The 16,611-nt window shown below is 44.4% G+C and overlaps 1 protein-coding gene across 6 annotated transcripts in view; it reads right to left on the bottom strand.

Moving 5' to 3' along the window:
* GAREM1 (GRB2 associated regulator of MAPK1 subtype 1) overlaps nucleotides 1-16,611 on the bottom strand; it is a 105,683-nt gene that overhangs the window by 8,943 nt on the left and 80,129 nt on the right. For all 6 annotated transcript variants that reach the window (XM_054193562.1, XM_054193566.1, XM_054193563.1 and 3 more), the window contains one exon: nucleotides 5,226-6,404. In XM_054193562.1, the coding sequence (XP_054049537.1) occupies nucleotides 5,226-6,404 (1,179 nt within the window). The remainder of the gene's footprint in view (nucleotides 1-5,225; nucleotides 6,405-16,611) is intronic.

Below are 16,611 nucleotides of genomic sequence, written 5' to 3'. Positions count from 1 at the left end.
ATAATTAAAAAGGGAGGAGAAGAGAAAAATGATCCTAAGTATATACATTTGCAACAGTATGCGGCTGTCATAAAGAAGCCCAAAAGAATGCCTTGCTACCAGTAGAGCTACTGGCAATCTTTTTTAGGGTGCCCTTCAGTAGTTTGATATCCACTCATTTAAAAAGGAGCAGCAATGAAACAATGTAAAAGAACCTTCCAGTAACATACAAAATCAGACCGACTGTTCCAGAAATTTTACATTTTGTAAGGAGCAATTCATTAGGCTTAAACTTCATTAGCGTTGTTTATTTAGATGTAATGAACCAGGCTTACGTAATGAAAAGATATCAACAGACTTTGATGTTTCCTGACTTCACCAGTGATACTCAGCCGTCCAGCTCTAGGATAATTCCCAGCCTTCCTCCCCCAGGGACAGTACATGTATCCTGTGTTTACCAGATGCTGGTATTCAGACCTGGAGCTTCAGTCCTTCTGCAGCTGCCAAAGCAGCCCAGGATAAGGTTAACTACGTAATGTACAAGTTGAAAGGTGTGGGCAGAAGACCCTGTTCAAGTAACGCACCCAGCCAACGGGTCTACCTTTTTGCAGCCAGCCAACTTTGCAGCTTAAAACACCCAACTATAGCACTGTACTCCCCACAGAAAAACTGATGGAATTAAAACCTTCATCTCATCAGTACATACAGGGAGGGAGTCTTTATCAGGGAATGTAGTGACAGGACAAGGGGTAACAGTTTTAAATTGAAAGAGGGGAGATTTAGATTAGATATCAGGAGGAAATTCTTTACTCTGAGGGCGGTGAGGCACTGGAACAGGTTGCCCAGAGAGGTTGTGGATGCCCTGTCCCTGGAAGTGTTCAAGGATGGGGCTTTGAGCAACCTGGCCTAGTGGGAGGTGTCCCTGCCCATGGCAGGGTGGTTGGAACTAGATGGTCTTTAAGGTCCCTTCCAGCCCCATCCATTCTATGATCCTATATTTGGGAGAGCAACTTTATTTAGTAGGCCTAGAGGTGAGCAAGGCTACTGAGAAGTAGGTTGCCAGTCAGGATTTTTAAGGACTCACCACCTCCCCCTGGGCAGGAGCAGACCTCTATGTTCTCCTTGTCTGAAACAGTCTTAGATGCAGCAGAAAAGGGAAATTCTCTTTGTGTTTGAAAGTTATAGTTTATTTTTAAATTCAACAACACTGCAGAACTAAAAGTTATCTTAGCAGTTCTGCAACACACAATTAGCAATTAAAGTGATTTAATTTATTTAAAAACAAAATAAATGTGGAACCTTTTGCAATCTTCAGTGCTTTCAGAATGCAACAACCCATTTAGTACTTTTGTGAAATGGAAAATTGGGGACTAGGACATTATAGTACATTTTTTCCCTAATTCAAAACAAGTCAAAATTACAGGAAATGCCCGACAGCATAAAACACTGAAATAAATCTTGCTCTAAGGGTTCTTATTTGCTCTTTCAAGAAAAAAAAAAAAAAGAATCAATTTCATTCATGTTTGTTATTGAATTCAGGCATAAAACTCTTCAACCATTTTAGTGCCGTGCCCCAAGGATGCCTAAGGACTTCATTTTTATATTTTCTTCTTTTCCCCAAGTCAGACTAGGCAAAGTTAATACTGCATGCTACTGAATATATACTCATGGGGTTAGAGAGACCATTCAGGGGAGCTCTTGGAGCACAGCAGACGGTCAAGGGGTTAAAAGGAATTCTTTCCTGGGAAGACTGCCGGCATTCAAAGGTGCTGGCATACCAAACTATGCCAAGCTCCCTTGCTGACCTAGATTGCAGATCAGAACGAGGCCATAAATAATACCGGTTTGCAGTCCCAGTTGGTCCCTCGTCACAAGACCGCGATTACAGCTGCCAGGCACAGCCCTCGGGAAACCCAGCAGAGGAACAGAAAGGAGAGATCTTGCAAGAGCAAGGGAATGCTTCAGAGGAGAGCTACCCTCGTTAGGTCCAAGCGAAGAGCAACGAAATCCACGCAGGAGAGGAGGGGAACAGCTGCCGTGCGACACGATGACTGCGATGGCTGCTGCTGTTACAAGGAAATACTCTTTCGCCCAGAAGCACTAGATGCCAAGCGGCTGCCAGATACAGACAAAGTGCATGTCGGAGCCTTCCCATGCTCCAGCACTCCTTCCCGTGACCTGGAGATGGTGACCCCTTTCCGATGGCGTGAGGTGGATTTTATAGAGCTCTGCTCCTTTTCCTGGGTGCCAGCCCAAGCTCTGCCACCACCCCCTGTGCCCTGGGGTATCACTCACAAATCTGGGCATCGCAGGTGCCCATCGCAGTGACCACTTCTGACGCCACCAGGGTAAAACCCACCCCATCGTCGGCATGACCGTGGGCATAAAGCAAGGTTCAACACTCCTTGTCAACCGGAGCCTGCACTGCTGGCACGCTCCATCGGGGATGTGCTTTAAATCAATCAGGAAAACAGCCTCTGATTTTATGCAAATTAGCGTTTGGGGACTGAAGCAATTTGAAATTTACAGGCCTTAATTCAGAGGTTACCCCGCCCCCCCCCTTGCCTTCTGCCTTCATGCTACTTTGATTTTCTGAAAGGTTGTTGAGAAAATAAGCATTATATATCCGAATGCTTCATCCTCCTGCTGAGGAGAAAACCAGAACAGCTTCTGAAACACCCGAATGTCCTTGTCTCTCTCCTACAACCAGCTCCTGTACACACATTTTAAATTTAGTGCATGCAAAAATACAATTGCCAGCCAACCTTTATGCAGAAACACTACAGAATATCATTCTAGAGGGAGTGATGACTAAACCTCATGTTCATCAGCAGCTCCTGAGATCTACTTATTCTATAAATACCCTACATGGAAACCATGCAAACATCGCCTTGGCCCCAGCCCACTGATGAATTCAGTAGATCACTGATACTCATTCCAAAGCTGTTCCAGGAAGCCACAAAACCAAGTCTAAATGATTATCATCTACAGAGAAGCAGGGTTTTTTTATTTTGTTTTATTTCTTATGGGGTTACACCCCCTGCCCACCTCTAAATGCAAGCTAATATCTTTAGCAGAAATTAGTTCTCCTGCACGGCTAGAAAGTAATACCAAAATTGCTGACAGCACTCACACATTACCTCAGTAACATAAGACACACATGACAAAATCGACAACTTTTCAAAGTGACCTTAAAAGGCAACATATGTAGGTATCCCAAAGGCCGCCCTGCCGCCCCCAGAAGGGAGTCGCTATGCCACGAGGGATCCCCAAGCATGAGGGTCCACACCAATGCTGTGCAGGTGCTCCATGGCTCTCCCACCATCCCAAAACCCATGTCACAGGTGTGAGATGAGACACCCACGCCTCCGGCATGACCCGGGGTGGGGGCCAGCAACCCCCTGCCAGGACGGCTGCCCTCACCCCGCCACAGGGGCAGCCTTCCCCCGCCTCCCCGCCTTGCCCTCCCACCCGCTCCCCAGCACTGGCTCCGGTACTCCTTTGACCCTGCGCTGAAGCAGTTCAGCTTGCAGAAATCAGCAGGAAACTAATCATTTTCCAGATCCAGACCTGGCTGCCTGCCCAGGAGCAGGAGTGCCAGAGCCAGCACAAAAGAGGAGCCAGGACCATGTGGCTGGGAAAGGAGGAGGAGGAGGAGGAGGGAGGGACCAGCCCCACATGGGTTTACATCAGCATAGGCTGCCAGGGAACCTCATCCTGATACGGTGCTGCTGGGCACTTGTCCAAGGGAGTCTGGACAACGTGTCAGCGCGTACCTGACCTCGGAGGCAAGGAAGTGCTCTCGGGTTCCTGCACCTAGACGTTACACATAAACACTCTTTGCTAAGAAGACGTAATGTCTTGACTTTCCTGCCTTTGCTGCGGCTGCTTTTCGAGGAAGTTTTGGCGGCATAGTCCAAGGGCTGCCGTTGTGTGTTCCATGCCTGCACTGGCATTGTCCTCCCCTCTCCTCATCGCACCTCCCCAGCAGCTGCAGAGCCAGGCCAGGGGGATCCGAACAGCGACCCACTGCAGGCTAACCCAGCACAAATAAATGCAACAATAAATACAGGATGGAAAGGCTACGGCCAACACTGCTGGACTGTAAAAGGGGAATAGGAAAGGGACGGGATCACCATGGTTTGCTGCAGTTTGGCCTTAGATTAGTCTCACCTTACTGGGCAGCCACGCTCTTGAAAATATCACTGGACTTGCAAATGGAACAGTATTTTATTTATTTAAATTCCAGCAAAAACTCTGCAAAACTAATTTGTTAAATCATAATATCTGTCAAGAATCACATGACATAAGTATGTATCATTTAAATTTTGCTAAAGATTCCTAGGCACTCTTTCCTGGGGGAAGTTTTCTTTTTTCTTTTGTGTTTTTTAAAAAATAATGTTTAGGGCTATGTCAAGAGACCACGTAATGGCTGGATTTTCCACCCAGTCCACATAAGCTCCAGTTGATAAAATATACTTGTATTTTTGCCTCTGAAGTCTCCATGACGTTTCAGGTTTGGAGAAGTGATTTCTCCCATGAGTTTTCATTAGAAAACCTAGGACAGGAAACATGCTCTGTTTAAAATTGAGACCTCTAGAAAGCTCATTTGTCAACTCTGCAGAGTTTCTATTTAAACATGTTTTCTTTCAATAAGCGGCACAGAGCGATTAGTTCAGGTCTAGCTTGATAAAGTTTCCTTAAGGTCAATGACACTTAATATTCTTCAAAACCTGCCATAGACTCATAACCAAGAAGAAAATATCTCATTAACAAACACTTCAAATCCATAAAAATCCTAGCTGTCCTCATTATCGGGGCCTATCAGTTGAAGACGCACACACTTGGGTGATCCGAGGCAGTTCCAAGCGGAGTCACGCCACAGAATAGCGCCACAGAAAATATGAGAAAACATGGAGGCCACGTGGAGAGATGATGGGGAAAGCAAGGGAAGGAAGTGACCTAGCAATTCTTAGACCTTGTTGGTGGGAGCAAAAACCCCCAATAATATCACCTGAAAGTATCAGGATTAAGTTACTAGATCAGATATATTAAATATACTACGGTGATTCTTAGGATATGATTTACACTTGGTAGGAAACTAGTTGAAGTTGCACATCTCACAGTCTCCCTGTTTCCTTCCCCTCTGTGTGCGCCCCCCTCAAGTCTTCCCTTAAAAAAATCCCCAAGCAAATTCTGCACCAGCTGAAAAAAGAAACAAACCAACATAAATAACCCTCACTTACTGCTTCTGATTTGGGAGGCACTGGAGGTGGAGGTAGGGAAACATCTGAAGACTTTGTGGTTGCTCCGACAGCCGCAGGCACAGGAAGAGATGCGGTACCACACTTTGATCGGAAAGACCCTCTGTAGTTGTCACATTTGTTCTTCTCACTTAGCGAGCGAGTGAGAGGCTGGTCACCAGCCTTTCCAGACCCTTGGTCCAACCACAGCTCTTCGTAAGGAAGTTCGGGTTTTGTAGGCAGAAACATCGATTCTTCGCTAACTTCAGGAAAAAGGTAATCGCTGCTGCTGTCACCAGACTCCTGGTACTGAAGAGCATCATGAGAGAACAGGGCCCACTCGTTACACAAGTCCCTGCAGCCGTGGAGGTTCACTTCACTATTGCCATGCAAGTTGTTTCCATAGACGCACACCGAAAGCCGGTGGAAGGACTGAGTAAGTTCGTCCCGTGCGTAGCTGAGGGAGTTCGGCACGTGGCTGTGCCCCGTGCATCGGCTCTTCTTCGGGCTCTTGCAGTCTTCGTTCCAGTCAGCTTTCACATCTCGCACAGCACGGGAATACTCATCTATGTCAAACTGTTCCTGGCATATATTAAACCAGTGCTGGATGAGGGATTCGTGCCATAGCTCCCCCTTCACCAGACTGTCAGGTAGAATAAATTTCGGAAGTGTCAAGTGCAAGGGAAAATGCATGGGAATAATTTTGTTGCCACGAAGCACACAACAAACCACCACAGTCTTGGTTTGAATGTTGACAAACTTGTACCTGTGCCCTTCACGGATAAAATGCAGGTCATAAGGGTTTCTTGGTGTAGGACTCGGAACAGTCACGTTAACGGGCAGCCTGGTTTTTTCTACTATATTGCGAATCGTGTGCTCACCTTCTTGCATCTGCACCTCCAACGGGCTGCGGGTGCTAAACTTGCCCTTACACTGGAAAGGGAGACTGATGCTTTCGTTGGTCCTGTGGTTCATGCAGATGAGGCAGGGCATTTTGCCTCTGCCTAGTTTACTAATTGAATTAAGTTTCCCAATTTTTTTGAAGATGGTGTTCAGTCGTGACTTCTCCTTAGAAGATTTTGCATAAAGGATTTCTGCTTGCCCCATTAAAGTGAGCTCATCCCCAGTACTAAGGGTAATGTTGTAAACCTCAGTGTCTTCATTGCATTCACCTGAAGCCACCTGCAAAATAATAACAAAAAATTTGGGTTTCGCTCACTGGAGATAATACTTCAAATCATATCAAGTCTATTGAGACTGAACTGACTATACACTGGGAGAAACTAAACTAACTTTATTTGAACAGCTGAGTAGTCAAGTGCAAGGTGTGTAACCTGAAGGTTGGCCAAGTAACCTTTGTTACTGTTCTGCACATTCCTGCGTCTTCTGTGAGGGGAAACAGCCACCTGAAATTGCCAAAGAAGGCAAGAGAACAAACATAACCAGTTCTTAAAGAAAGGACAGATCCACATATCCCAGCAATTCAAATAGCTACCTGCGTCATGCAGCAATGACAGAGCATATCTGGTTCCCTCGGGTATCTCTTTCCCACCCCTTTGTTTTTGCTGTTTGCTAGAACTTATTTGCCAAGCTCTTGAGGGAAGCAAACTTCTTTCACCATCTTCAGCTCCCTGAGGAGCAGAAAAGGTGATCTCATCATTATGGATGAAGCATATCGCTTTGATATAATCTCTTCCAGGCTAGGGGGAATGACAGATGACATCTATTCCCTTAAGGAGAAGTCAAGAATATCGGTCTATCCCATATGCCTAACTCCCCCTCTGCCTTGCTCTCCTAGTCATAGACTTCCTTCCTCATTTTTTGATCATAATTGCAATTAAGAGATTAAACAACATATGCACAGCCATGTGTGTGCTTTTCTAGTATGGAAATTGTACTGGAAAGAAAAAAAAAAGACAAAACAGATGTCCAAAGCTCATTTGTTCCTGAAGTTATTTCCTTAAGACTGGAATAACTCTTTATAGACAAGATTGCTCTGTTTCGTATTTGAATGGTTTAACTTGAAAAGCCCTTTCCAAGGACCTAACGGAACCCACTCAGCTCTTCATCATCATCATCAGATACCTCATCATAAAGGATGGTGCATCAGATAAATGCTACTAACATGTATAGACCATTTTATTCAGAAAGATGGAATATACTAAAAAAAATGCAAAGGAAAACATACACTGAAATAGTATATCCCTTCCTCACCTCCACAACCCCTAAAACCCCACAATCCCTGAACATGGAGCAGTGTGAAGTTCAAATTCTGGGCTTCAAATTCGGGTGTCATCACAGAATGGCCATTGCATGGCATCAAGGCTGTAATTCCCATCAGTTAATAACTGAGAAGCGCTGTGAATAATGCTTCCTCTTGTAAGACGTGATCTGCAGCTCACCCGTATTTGTAAAGCTGTGATTATCTTCCGCAAGCCCTTCAGAGCAAAGGCACAGGCAGCTCCGCCGAGGTGTGCCGCCTTTGCACTTCAGTCCTGGGGCTTCCGGAGAGGAAGTCATTCAAGCCCTGAATTATCTAAACAAACACTAATTGGTCTAATCCAGGAAACTGCTAGGTTTTATGGTACGTAATACTCATTCACAGTTCACACCGCTGGCCAGACAACATTTTTGAAACACCGCAACATGAAAGGAAAGCACTCGGGTTTTTTGCTGATAACACCGGTGGGATGCTCTTTGCTGGTTTCTCCTCAAAACTGCCGCAGAGCTGGGGGTGGCCACGTAGCCCTGCCTTCGGTGGAGCTGACAGGAGCTGAGGACACACAGGGCTCTGGTGCACGTCTCCCCCTTCTCTTTTTGAAAGGGCACGTTCTGTAAAAATATCAGTTTCTAGCATCAACGAGTACCCACAAATGGCTTCTTTGGACAACATGAGCTACGCTACCAGAAATTTTAACTTGAGACAGTATGGATACAGCTTTTTCTTGCTTCCTGCGGGGACACCGGCCGGAGCGAGGGAGGTGTCACCACCTACGGCTGTGGGAGCTGCTTCTTGGCCAACTCGCAGTTCCCTGGTGATTCGCAAACAAACAAGCCGCTGTAGAAGGAAACGGCGGGTCAGATGTGAAACCACAGGGGTAACTAACTGGCCGAGCTTCACAACAAAGGTCTCATGAAGCAGCTGCTTATTAATGGCATCCATTTCCACCAGCCAAATAGCAAATGGATTTTTATATTCCCCAGGCATGTTTAAAGGCAAAATTATTCTCAATTAAAAAATATGGAAATATTTTTTTTATAGTCACAGGATAATAATAGGTGAAATAAGGCTAAATCTTACTGTGCTGGAACAGAAGAAAAATCATGCCACAGTTCTAGTTTGGCACGCTGAGAAAAATACTGTTCTGCACTCTTCCTTCTGAACATAAATATAAGGTATCAGCTGCTGTCCAAAATTGTAATAAAAAACTGAAAAAATGAAATGAAAAGTCTAAGACTGCACAACTTTATTCCTACCCACTAAACCTTACTATGGTGAAGTTAAGGCTGCTGGTGCATATTTTAAAATTTAAGTTCTGAAAGTGAAGAAAGCTAACTCCTCTCTTCTTGTGTTAGGTTAATTCATTCATTACCGTGTGTTAGTTAACATCTGTAAAGCATAGATGGTAGGTAAATATGTGTTCCAGGATATTAGCAACAAATACATACCATACATATCATATCATATCATATCAATATATATCATACCATACATAGCAATCACTCTAAAATCATCTAGAAACTCATGCACAGATATCTCTAAGTTTTTGTTTCTCAGATTACATAGCTAAATGATCTTCACTTTGTCCTCGTAGCAATAATCTATGAAAATCAAACTTGCTCCATCTTGTTCACTCAAACAAGAGTCAGTGGTCACAAAACTTATAGAAACATCAACAAAGGACCGTGGACTTTAGCACAGGACATCAGGTGAGACTTGTAGAATCCTCCAGGTTGGACAGGACCCCCAGAGTCATCTAGTGCAACCTGCTCCTCAAAGCAGGTCTAGTTATGGCAGGCTGCCTAGGGCCATGTCCAATTAAATTTTTAGTTTTTCCACATTCGGAGAATCCACACTTTCTCTGAGCAACCTCTTTCTTTGTTCGACCACCCTCATGTTAGAATATTTTTTTTTCTTATACTGAAGCAGAATTCTCCTGTTCCAACTTGTGCCTGTTGCCTCTTGTCCTCCCACTGGGCACCTCAGATGAATCTGTTGGTCTTCTTTATACCCTCCCATTAGATAGGTATGCACAGCAGAGAAATCTCCCCTCAGCCCTCTCAACGCTGAATAAACCCAGTTCTCCCTGCCTCTCCTAACACATAATTTGCTACAGCCCCCTAACCATCTTGGTACACTGGAATTGCTCCCACTGGAAAAAAAGCTGTTTCCCAAACTGGAAGCAATACTCCAGCTGTAGCATCATGAGTGCTGAATGATGGGGAATAATCACCAACTGCGACCTGCTGGCTGCACTCTTGCTTATACAGCCCTATATGCTGTTGGCCGCTTTTGCAACACCACCGCTGCTGTCTCACCAGGTACCCCTCAGACTTTTTCAACAGAGCCACTTTCTAGCCTGTCAGCGTGTTGCATCCCAGGTGCTGGGCTTTGCCTGTGCTTTTGGTAAACTTCACAGGGCTCCCACTGGCCCAGGAAATCAGTCAGGCACAGCAGCTCCCCAGAACAGATTTCATTCATGCTAAATAATACACCTAAAGACAACACGATCCAGGAGAAAGAGCATACCATAAATTATTCCTAAAAGGCAGAATAGATAACCCACGCTAGACTTGTCTCCCTCTACCCTCTAAGCTTCCAGCACTGACCCAACAGGATTTGCACCTTCAGGCACCCCTACGTTCCTTCACACCCCTGCTGAGAGCTTGCCCCGTGCACCCTCTGCTTCCTGCTACGCAGTCACTGGTAGGGTGTAGCAGAGCCCTACGCTATTTCAGACACTCGGACCTGCTAGTGGCATGTCCCAGCCCACGCGTGTGACACGGCATATCACTGGTTACGACGAAGAAAAGGACAGCAGCGCACTGTCTCCGAGTGACAGAGTTAAGATGGTCCAGAACACAGACTGACCAGGTGTAACCATATATTTTTGTGGCAAGCTGTTAGAATGTCCTCATGTTTTTGGAAATTGGGTAATGCTACAGAAGGCTGAAAGCACCTGAGAAGCCTTCATTCAGCTGTGTAATGTTCCCGGGCAGGGCTGACTCCGGTCCCAGTCCGGCTCCACTCTGCCCCACACTTCCAGCTCACTCCCCTCCTCCTGTTTTGTCCACACTCGAGCAATGCTCTTGCCTCCTTTGGGACTTCTCCCAGGTTTGGTTTCGAACCTTCAGGTGTGAAGACCTTGCTGGTAGGAAGCTGAGACCAGCTGAAGGAATGGGACGAAGGAAGGTAGGACATCACATTTTCCTCAAACATCTCCACAGTGGGACTGTGCCCTCATGTTTTCATTTTTTGTGTGTACCACCCCCTCACATCGTCTATTTAAAAAAAGGAATTCTTCACTGGACAATTCTAGTGCAACAACATGCAGCAGTAACCACCATACCTCCAGTTGCTGTCATTACCTTATAAACACAAAGTCTCCCCCAGTTATTAAACTATTAGCCTTGGGAGCATCCTGAAATAACTCCTTCCCCAAACACATTTATCGTCATGGTTGCCCTGTTTTACACATTATAACAATGATGCTTTATGCATTAAAACAATTACTCCTGCAGTTTTACTTTCCTCTTGCCCCTCTTTTGCCTTTCCCAGCCAGTTTTCACTTTCTGGTGAGAACAATCAGTAAGTTTTCACTTTCTGGTGAGAATAATCAGTGCTTCTAGCTCTGTGGAAGAGGCAGTGCTTGCCACACTATACTCCAAAGCCTTCTAGAAATCACTAGCAGATGTTCAAACTGAACAACTCCTAATGCAGAGGACCCACAGCACCAGAACCTACTCCATGCTGTACTTGCCCTCTACCTCCCTACTGCCAGATGTTGATCCATATTAACCACTCACTATTGATGCCAGGAAGCTGACCACAAAGATTACTGGCTTACAGACACATCCCAGAACAGCAGTGGGCTAAGTCACTGTAATGTTTTAAATTTTAAGACTCCTGCAATTCAATAACATCCAGAAGCCAATTATACCTACTGCAGGTGACAGGCATCAGGAAAGTGATGAATGATTATTTAGGAAACATGTTCTTTTGGGAAAGCTCAAGTACATTGTTTCTTCTGCTTAAGGAAAGGTTAACTCAGACAAATAGGTTTTGATAACACCTGAGTCAATATCCCATCTTGGACTCCAATTGTTCTAATTTGTTACAGTTTGACGTAGAAGTCTTTAATCACTTGGACACAGGTGAACTCCTTATAAAAATGATTTGTGGCTTTATATTGCTCGTTATACCTGCTAGATTTTATTAGAGTAACGCAAGCATTGCATTCACTTTAAAAATACACAGTTAGGATTTTTTTTTGGTAGAGCTCTTCTCAACTGTGAGGTCTCTGATTCATAGTTACTGCATATGGTTTTTACTATTAAAGCCAAGGGGCCAATCACAGCACTACATATATATCTAATATATCCTATACACATTATTTTTTTTTACAGGTCAGAAAAAACGGATAAAGATTTTTTCAAGTATAAACCAAAGAGTTTGCAGACCAGCTATTAGCAGAAAAAATAAGCAAACTTTTTCAAGGAAGTACACTAAATTCAGTGACCCATTTCACTATCCCATTTTTCTTTTATAAAGGTCTATCTCCCAAGTATCAGCAGCTACAACTCTTCATATTATTATATGTTCATTTCCCTCTCAACTGAGAGGGACTTTGCCCTGATTGCTACGTTAAAAGCTGACTTCAGTGCTGTTTAGGCACGTCTCAAATAAATCAAAGTATTCCAAAAATGACCCAAAACGTGGCAGGTAATACCAGAGAGCTCTAACACAAAGCATGGGACCATTTCTGTTTAACGTTTTTATTGATGACCTTGATAAGGACATAGAGTGTATCATCAGCAAGTTCGCAGATGACACCAAGCTAAGTGGGAGTGTTGATCTACATGAGGATAGGGAGGCTCTACAGAGAGACTCGGATAGATTGGACCGATGGGCCAATGCTAACGGTAGGAGCTTCAACAAGGCCAAGTGCCAGGTCCTGCAGTTGGGCCACAACAACCCCATGCATCGCCACAGGCTTGGGGAAGTGTGGCTGGAGAGCTGCCTGGCAGAAAAGGACCTGGGGGTTCTAATTGACAAGCGGCTGAACATCAGCCAGCAGTGTGCCCAGGTGGCCAAGAGGGCCAATGGCATCCTGGCTTGTATTAGAAATAGTGTGACCAGCAAAAGTCGGGAGGTGATTGTCCCCCTGTACTCAGCACTGGTGAGGCCACACCTTGAGTACTGTGTCCAGTTTTGGGCACCTCGATACGAGAGAGATGTCGAGGTGCTGGAGCGAGTGCAGAGGAGGGCAACGAAGCTGGTGAAGGGCCTGGAGAATAAATCTTATGAGGAGCGATTGAAGGAGCTGGGACTGTTTAGTTTGAGGAAGAGGAGGCTGAGGGGAGACCTCATCACTCTCTACAACTACTTGAAAGGACATTGTAGAGAGGTTGGTGCTGGTCTCTTCTCACAGGTAATTAGCGATAGAACAAGAGGGAATGGCTTCAGGCTGCAGCAGGGTAGGTTTAGGCTGGACATTAGGAAAAAATTCTTCACAGAAAGAGTGGTCAGACACTGGAATAGGCTGCCCAGGGAAGTGGTGGAGTCACCATCCCTGAATGTGTTTAAGACTTGTTTAGATGTGGTGTTAAGGGATATGGTGTAGGGGAGAACTTTGTAGAGTGGGGTTGATGGTTGGACTCGATGATCTCAAGGGTCTTTTCCAACCTAAATGATTCTATGATTCTATTCTATGATCTCTTTACGTGGGACGTCAGGAAGGCCACGTCATGAAGCCACTGAGAGGCAATGGCGCTCGCTATCCTGGCTCCTTTCGGAGCAGAAACATTCCAGCAGGCACATGGATGTAGGCACGAAGCAGCAGGTCTAAGCTTCTCTCTCGCTTGAGCTGTGCACCAGATGCTGGAGGAAAGGGGCAGCCACAGCATGGTGCTGCCAAGGCAAGACACCAACGTGCCACAGCCTGTGTGTAATGGGGAGAGATGGGGAAGAGAAGAAGAAAAACCTTCTTGGAGCTGAGGCTTGCAGCCTTATAAGGCCGGCATCAAGGCACGAGGCAACGAGAGGACTTAAAGCACTAATTCTCAAGGTGAAGTACTATGAATTGCCTGCAAGTTTGGAGCTAAAATCTACACACGAACTGATTTAAAGAAAGTCGCTATTGCAACGTATAAAAATGCCAGTGTTGGTTAAAACCTTCCACATATGTGCGTTTTGGAAACTCACGGAAAGTTTACCAGAGCCAACAGAACTGCAAGCAGAACTGCAAGGAAATCAGGAGATCAATTTTGCTCCACTGTACTGCACTAACATTTGTGGGAAGGGGAAGGGGAAGGGGAAGGGGAAGGGGAAGGGAAGGGAGAAAAGAGAAAAGTTTTCACAATAGATTTATTTCTGCCAAAATGCACGCTGTATGGGCCAACAGAGTTAAACCACTGTGAACAGAGGATTATGTTAAATAAAAAAAAAAATAAATCAGGTATCAAAAGCTCACACCAGCCAAACAATGTCTTTGATAAGAAAGAAAAGAATCCTTATAGGGCTAATTAACTAACCCACCTTTCCACCCTGGAAAGGCTTGGCAAACAGCTTCACAGCCTCTCCAGGGCGACAGAGTGATATCTTCACGACAAAAATGACATCCCGGAAGATCTGAAGGGTTGTGCAACATTAAGTGGGCTGTTTTTTAGAGTGCAGGAATTCATGGCTCGTCCAATGCTCAATCTTTCAGATAAAATTGTTGTTTTTTAAGGGAACTTTTTGTGGGGTTTCTGTTCCTGGTTTTGTTTCTGAGTCTTAATGCAAATAGCTTCCTGGGTATTTGTGCAGACTGTCATCTGTATGGGACCAGAGCATCCGACTGCAGAAACCTACTGCTCTTGGTTCAGCAAAAAAAAACCAACAAAAAGCTAGGCCCTGGGGTAGCTCCACTTCCTTAATATTTTTCTTCCTAGCATAGAGAATCAAAAAAACCCTCATTTTTGTAGTGTAATGCTGTTACCTAAGCAAAATTCTCTGCAATTGTGTGCTGAATATTAATACCAAAAAAAGGTTATCACCTATTTGGTCAGTGAGGAAAAGACAGAACGCCTCTAGTTTTCAGTTAGGAACAGATTAAATACCTTTTTACTGAGTGAAATAGCTTATCTCCAGAAGTTTCTAAATTGCTGTGCCTGTAAATGCTGCTGGCCACCTGAGGTACCTGAGGCAATTGACTGGGTACACAAGCGCAGTACTGACACACACGTATGTCCAAAGAAATTACCAGAAGCAGTTTTAGCCATTATGAAAATTTGGATTAATCTAAAATTTTTATTTGCTACTCTGTGAAAAGTGACTCCACCTTCCACTCCCAGCTCTGCTTGATGGCACGTGTTAACAGCCCACCTTACACAAAGTAAAAATAAAGTAAATCCCCCCCCTCTTTGGAGAAGATCCCATGGCCCGTCACAGCCCGAAGGCAGTTCTCTGAACAGCAGCACTAGCTGTAAAATTCTGTCACAGCAGCAAAAGGATTTACACGGAGGAGGAAGGTTCGCACCAAGTCGAACCATAACCGTGGCATATCCGCACACGCAGGCAGACCTTAATAAGCACAGACAAAACCACGCAGTGACCGTCTGGTGTAACTCTACAGCCTCTTTCTCCAAAAATTAGCCATGAAAGACCTGAGTGTTTGAGACGAGAAAGAATTCCCACAGTTCCTCCTCATCTTAAATGCTTCATCAGATATTGTGGGCATTTTTTTTCTTTTTATATCGGATTAGCTACCTTCTGAATTTAAAGGGGCACACCACATTGGACAGAAATCAACCATACTTAGTTTTCCTCCCTTTGCTCTAATCAGTTTGACAGGATCTCCCATGTATTAAAATTTTAGCATACATAATTCTCTTGCATGTAAAGGGTTATTAAACACTTTAATAAATCCTGTTAAGTTCATTTATTTTTTGGAAGATGATAACCTTGGAACAGACTTCTATGAAACTGGAAAAACTGCCAAGAGAAATGCTGCCAAGATAACTGTGTAACTAGGTTAAACCTGGATTATTATTACTGTTATTTACATTAAGGAGTATACTATAATATCTTTTTTAAATCAATTTGATATCTAACAGTAATCTCTGCTTAATTCTTAGTTTGCTAAATATGACAAAGAGTTTCACGAACATTCATATTAAACTCAAGACACAACATTTTACATTTAAACAAGCCTGCAGACAAATATTTTTCTCCCTATAAAATCAAAGCTGCACATTTTCCTGTGCCACTTTCCTGATTTGGTCATTGATCAACTGAAAAATAACAGCACAGCACTGGATAAGGCTAGCAGTGCCAAGGGAATACTGATATTCCCTGGTAGAAATGGAATTTTCTTGTTGTCTTGATTTGCCCAACTACATTCTAAACATACAAAACTGTTCCAACTTTCTCATGTAGCCTTCATTCATGAAAGGCTCTGTTTTATGGGTTTAGGTTAACGGAGAGCAGAAATGGAAATAACCTACTGTCTTGAAAGGCATGAGTCTGTGTTGCTAAATGAATTAACTGATGAGCTCTGGCACTTACAGCAGTCTTCAGCAATCTTGCCTCACACCTATAAAAATTGCAGACTAGCTGGTGACCCTCAACTCTAGCAGTGCGAGAAAGAGAAATAAGCCATTAAAAGGCTGTTATAAAAACCCCATGTCACTACACATGGCACCAGGAAACTCTATATTGGTTTTGCACCAGCAGGATCAACCAGTTTCCCCTGTAGGGTACATGACGTGGATCTGCGCCATTGCATCCCAAGCTCTAGGATGCTCTGGAACCAGTCCAGCAACCAGAGTGGTTGCAACCCAGGTGAACCCAAAGACCACTCTGCTCTGTTGGCAGAGCTGACCTACCTTGTGTAGTGTCACACACATAGGTAGGACATATAGGTAGGACAACGAAGAACAAGTTCTGTCTTCACTGTGTCATGCCACTGCCCTGCAGTGTGTTTGGTGACAGCAAGCCCTCTTACACTCATGGGATCGCTGACCCTCTGATGAGCCCAAGAGGCGTGCACACACACACGAACACACACACGCAGAGAACAAGTGTGTCTTTTGTTCTGGTTTTCTTTTTTTTTTTTTGTTTTATTCACAATGCTATTTAGCTGCAGTAATTTTGAGACAAGCAAGCCCATCATTTCACCCTGCGTGC

This window comes from Rissa tridactyla, chromosome 2 (assembly GCF_028500815.1).
Source record: "Rissa tridactyla isolate bRisTri1 chromosome 2, bRisTri1.patW.cur.20221130, whole genome shotgun sequence".
Taxonomy (NCBI): domain Eukaryota; kingdom Metazoa; phylum Chordata; class Aves; order Charadriiformes; family Laridae; genus Rissa; species Rissa tridactyla.
This window is presented reverse-complemented; position numbering and strand designations above follow the sequence as displayed.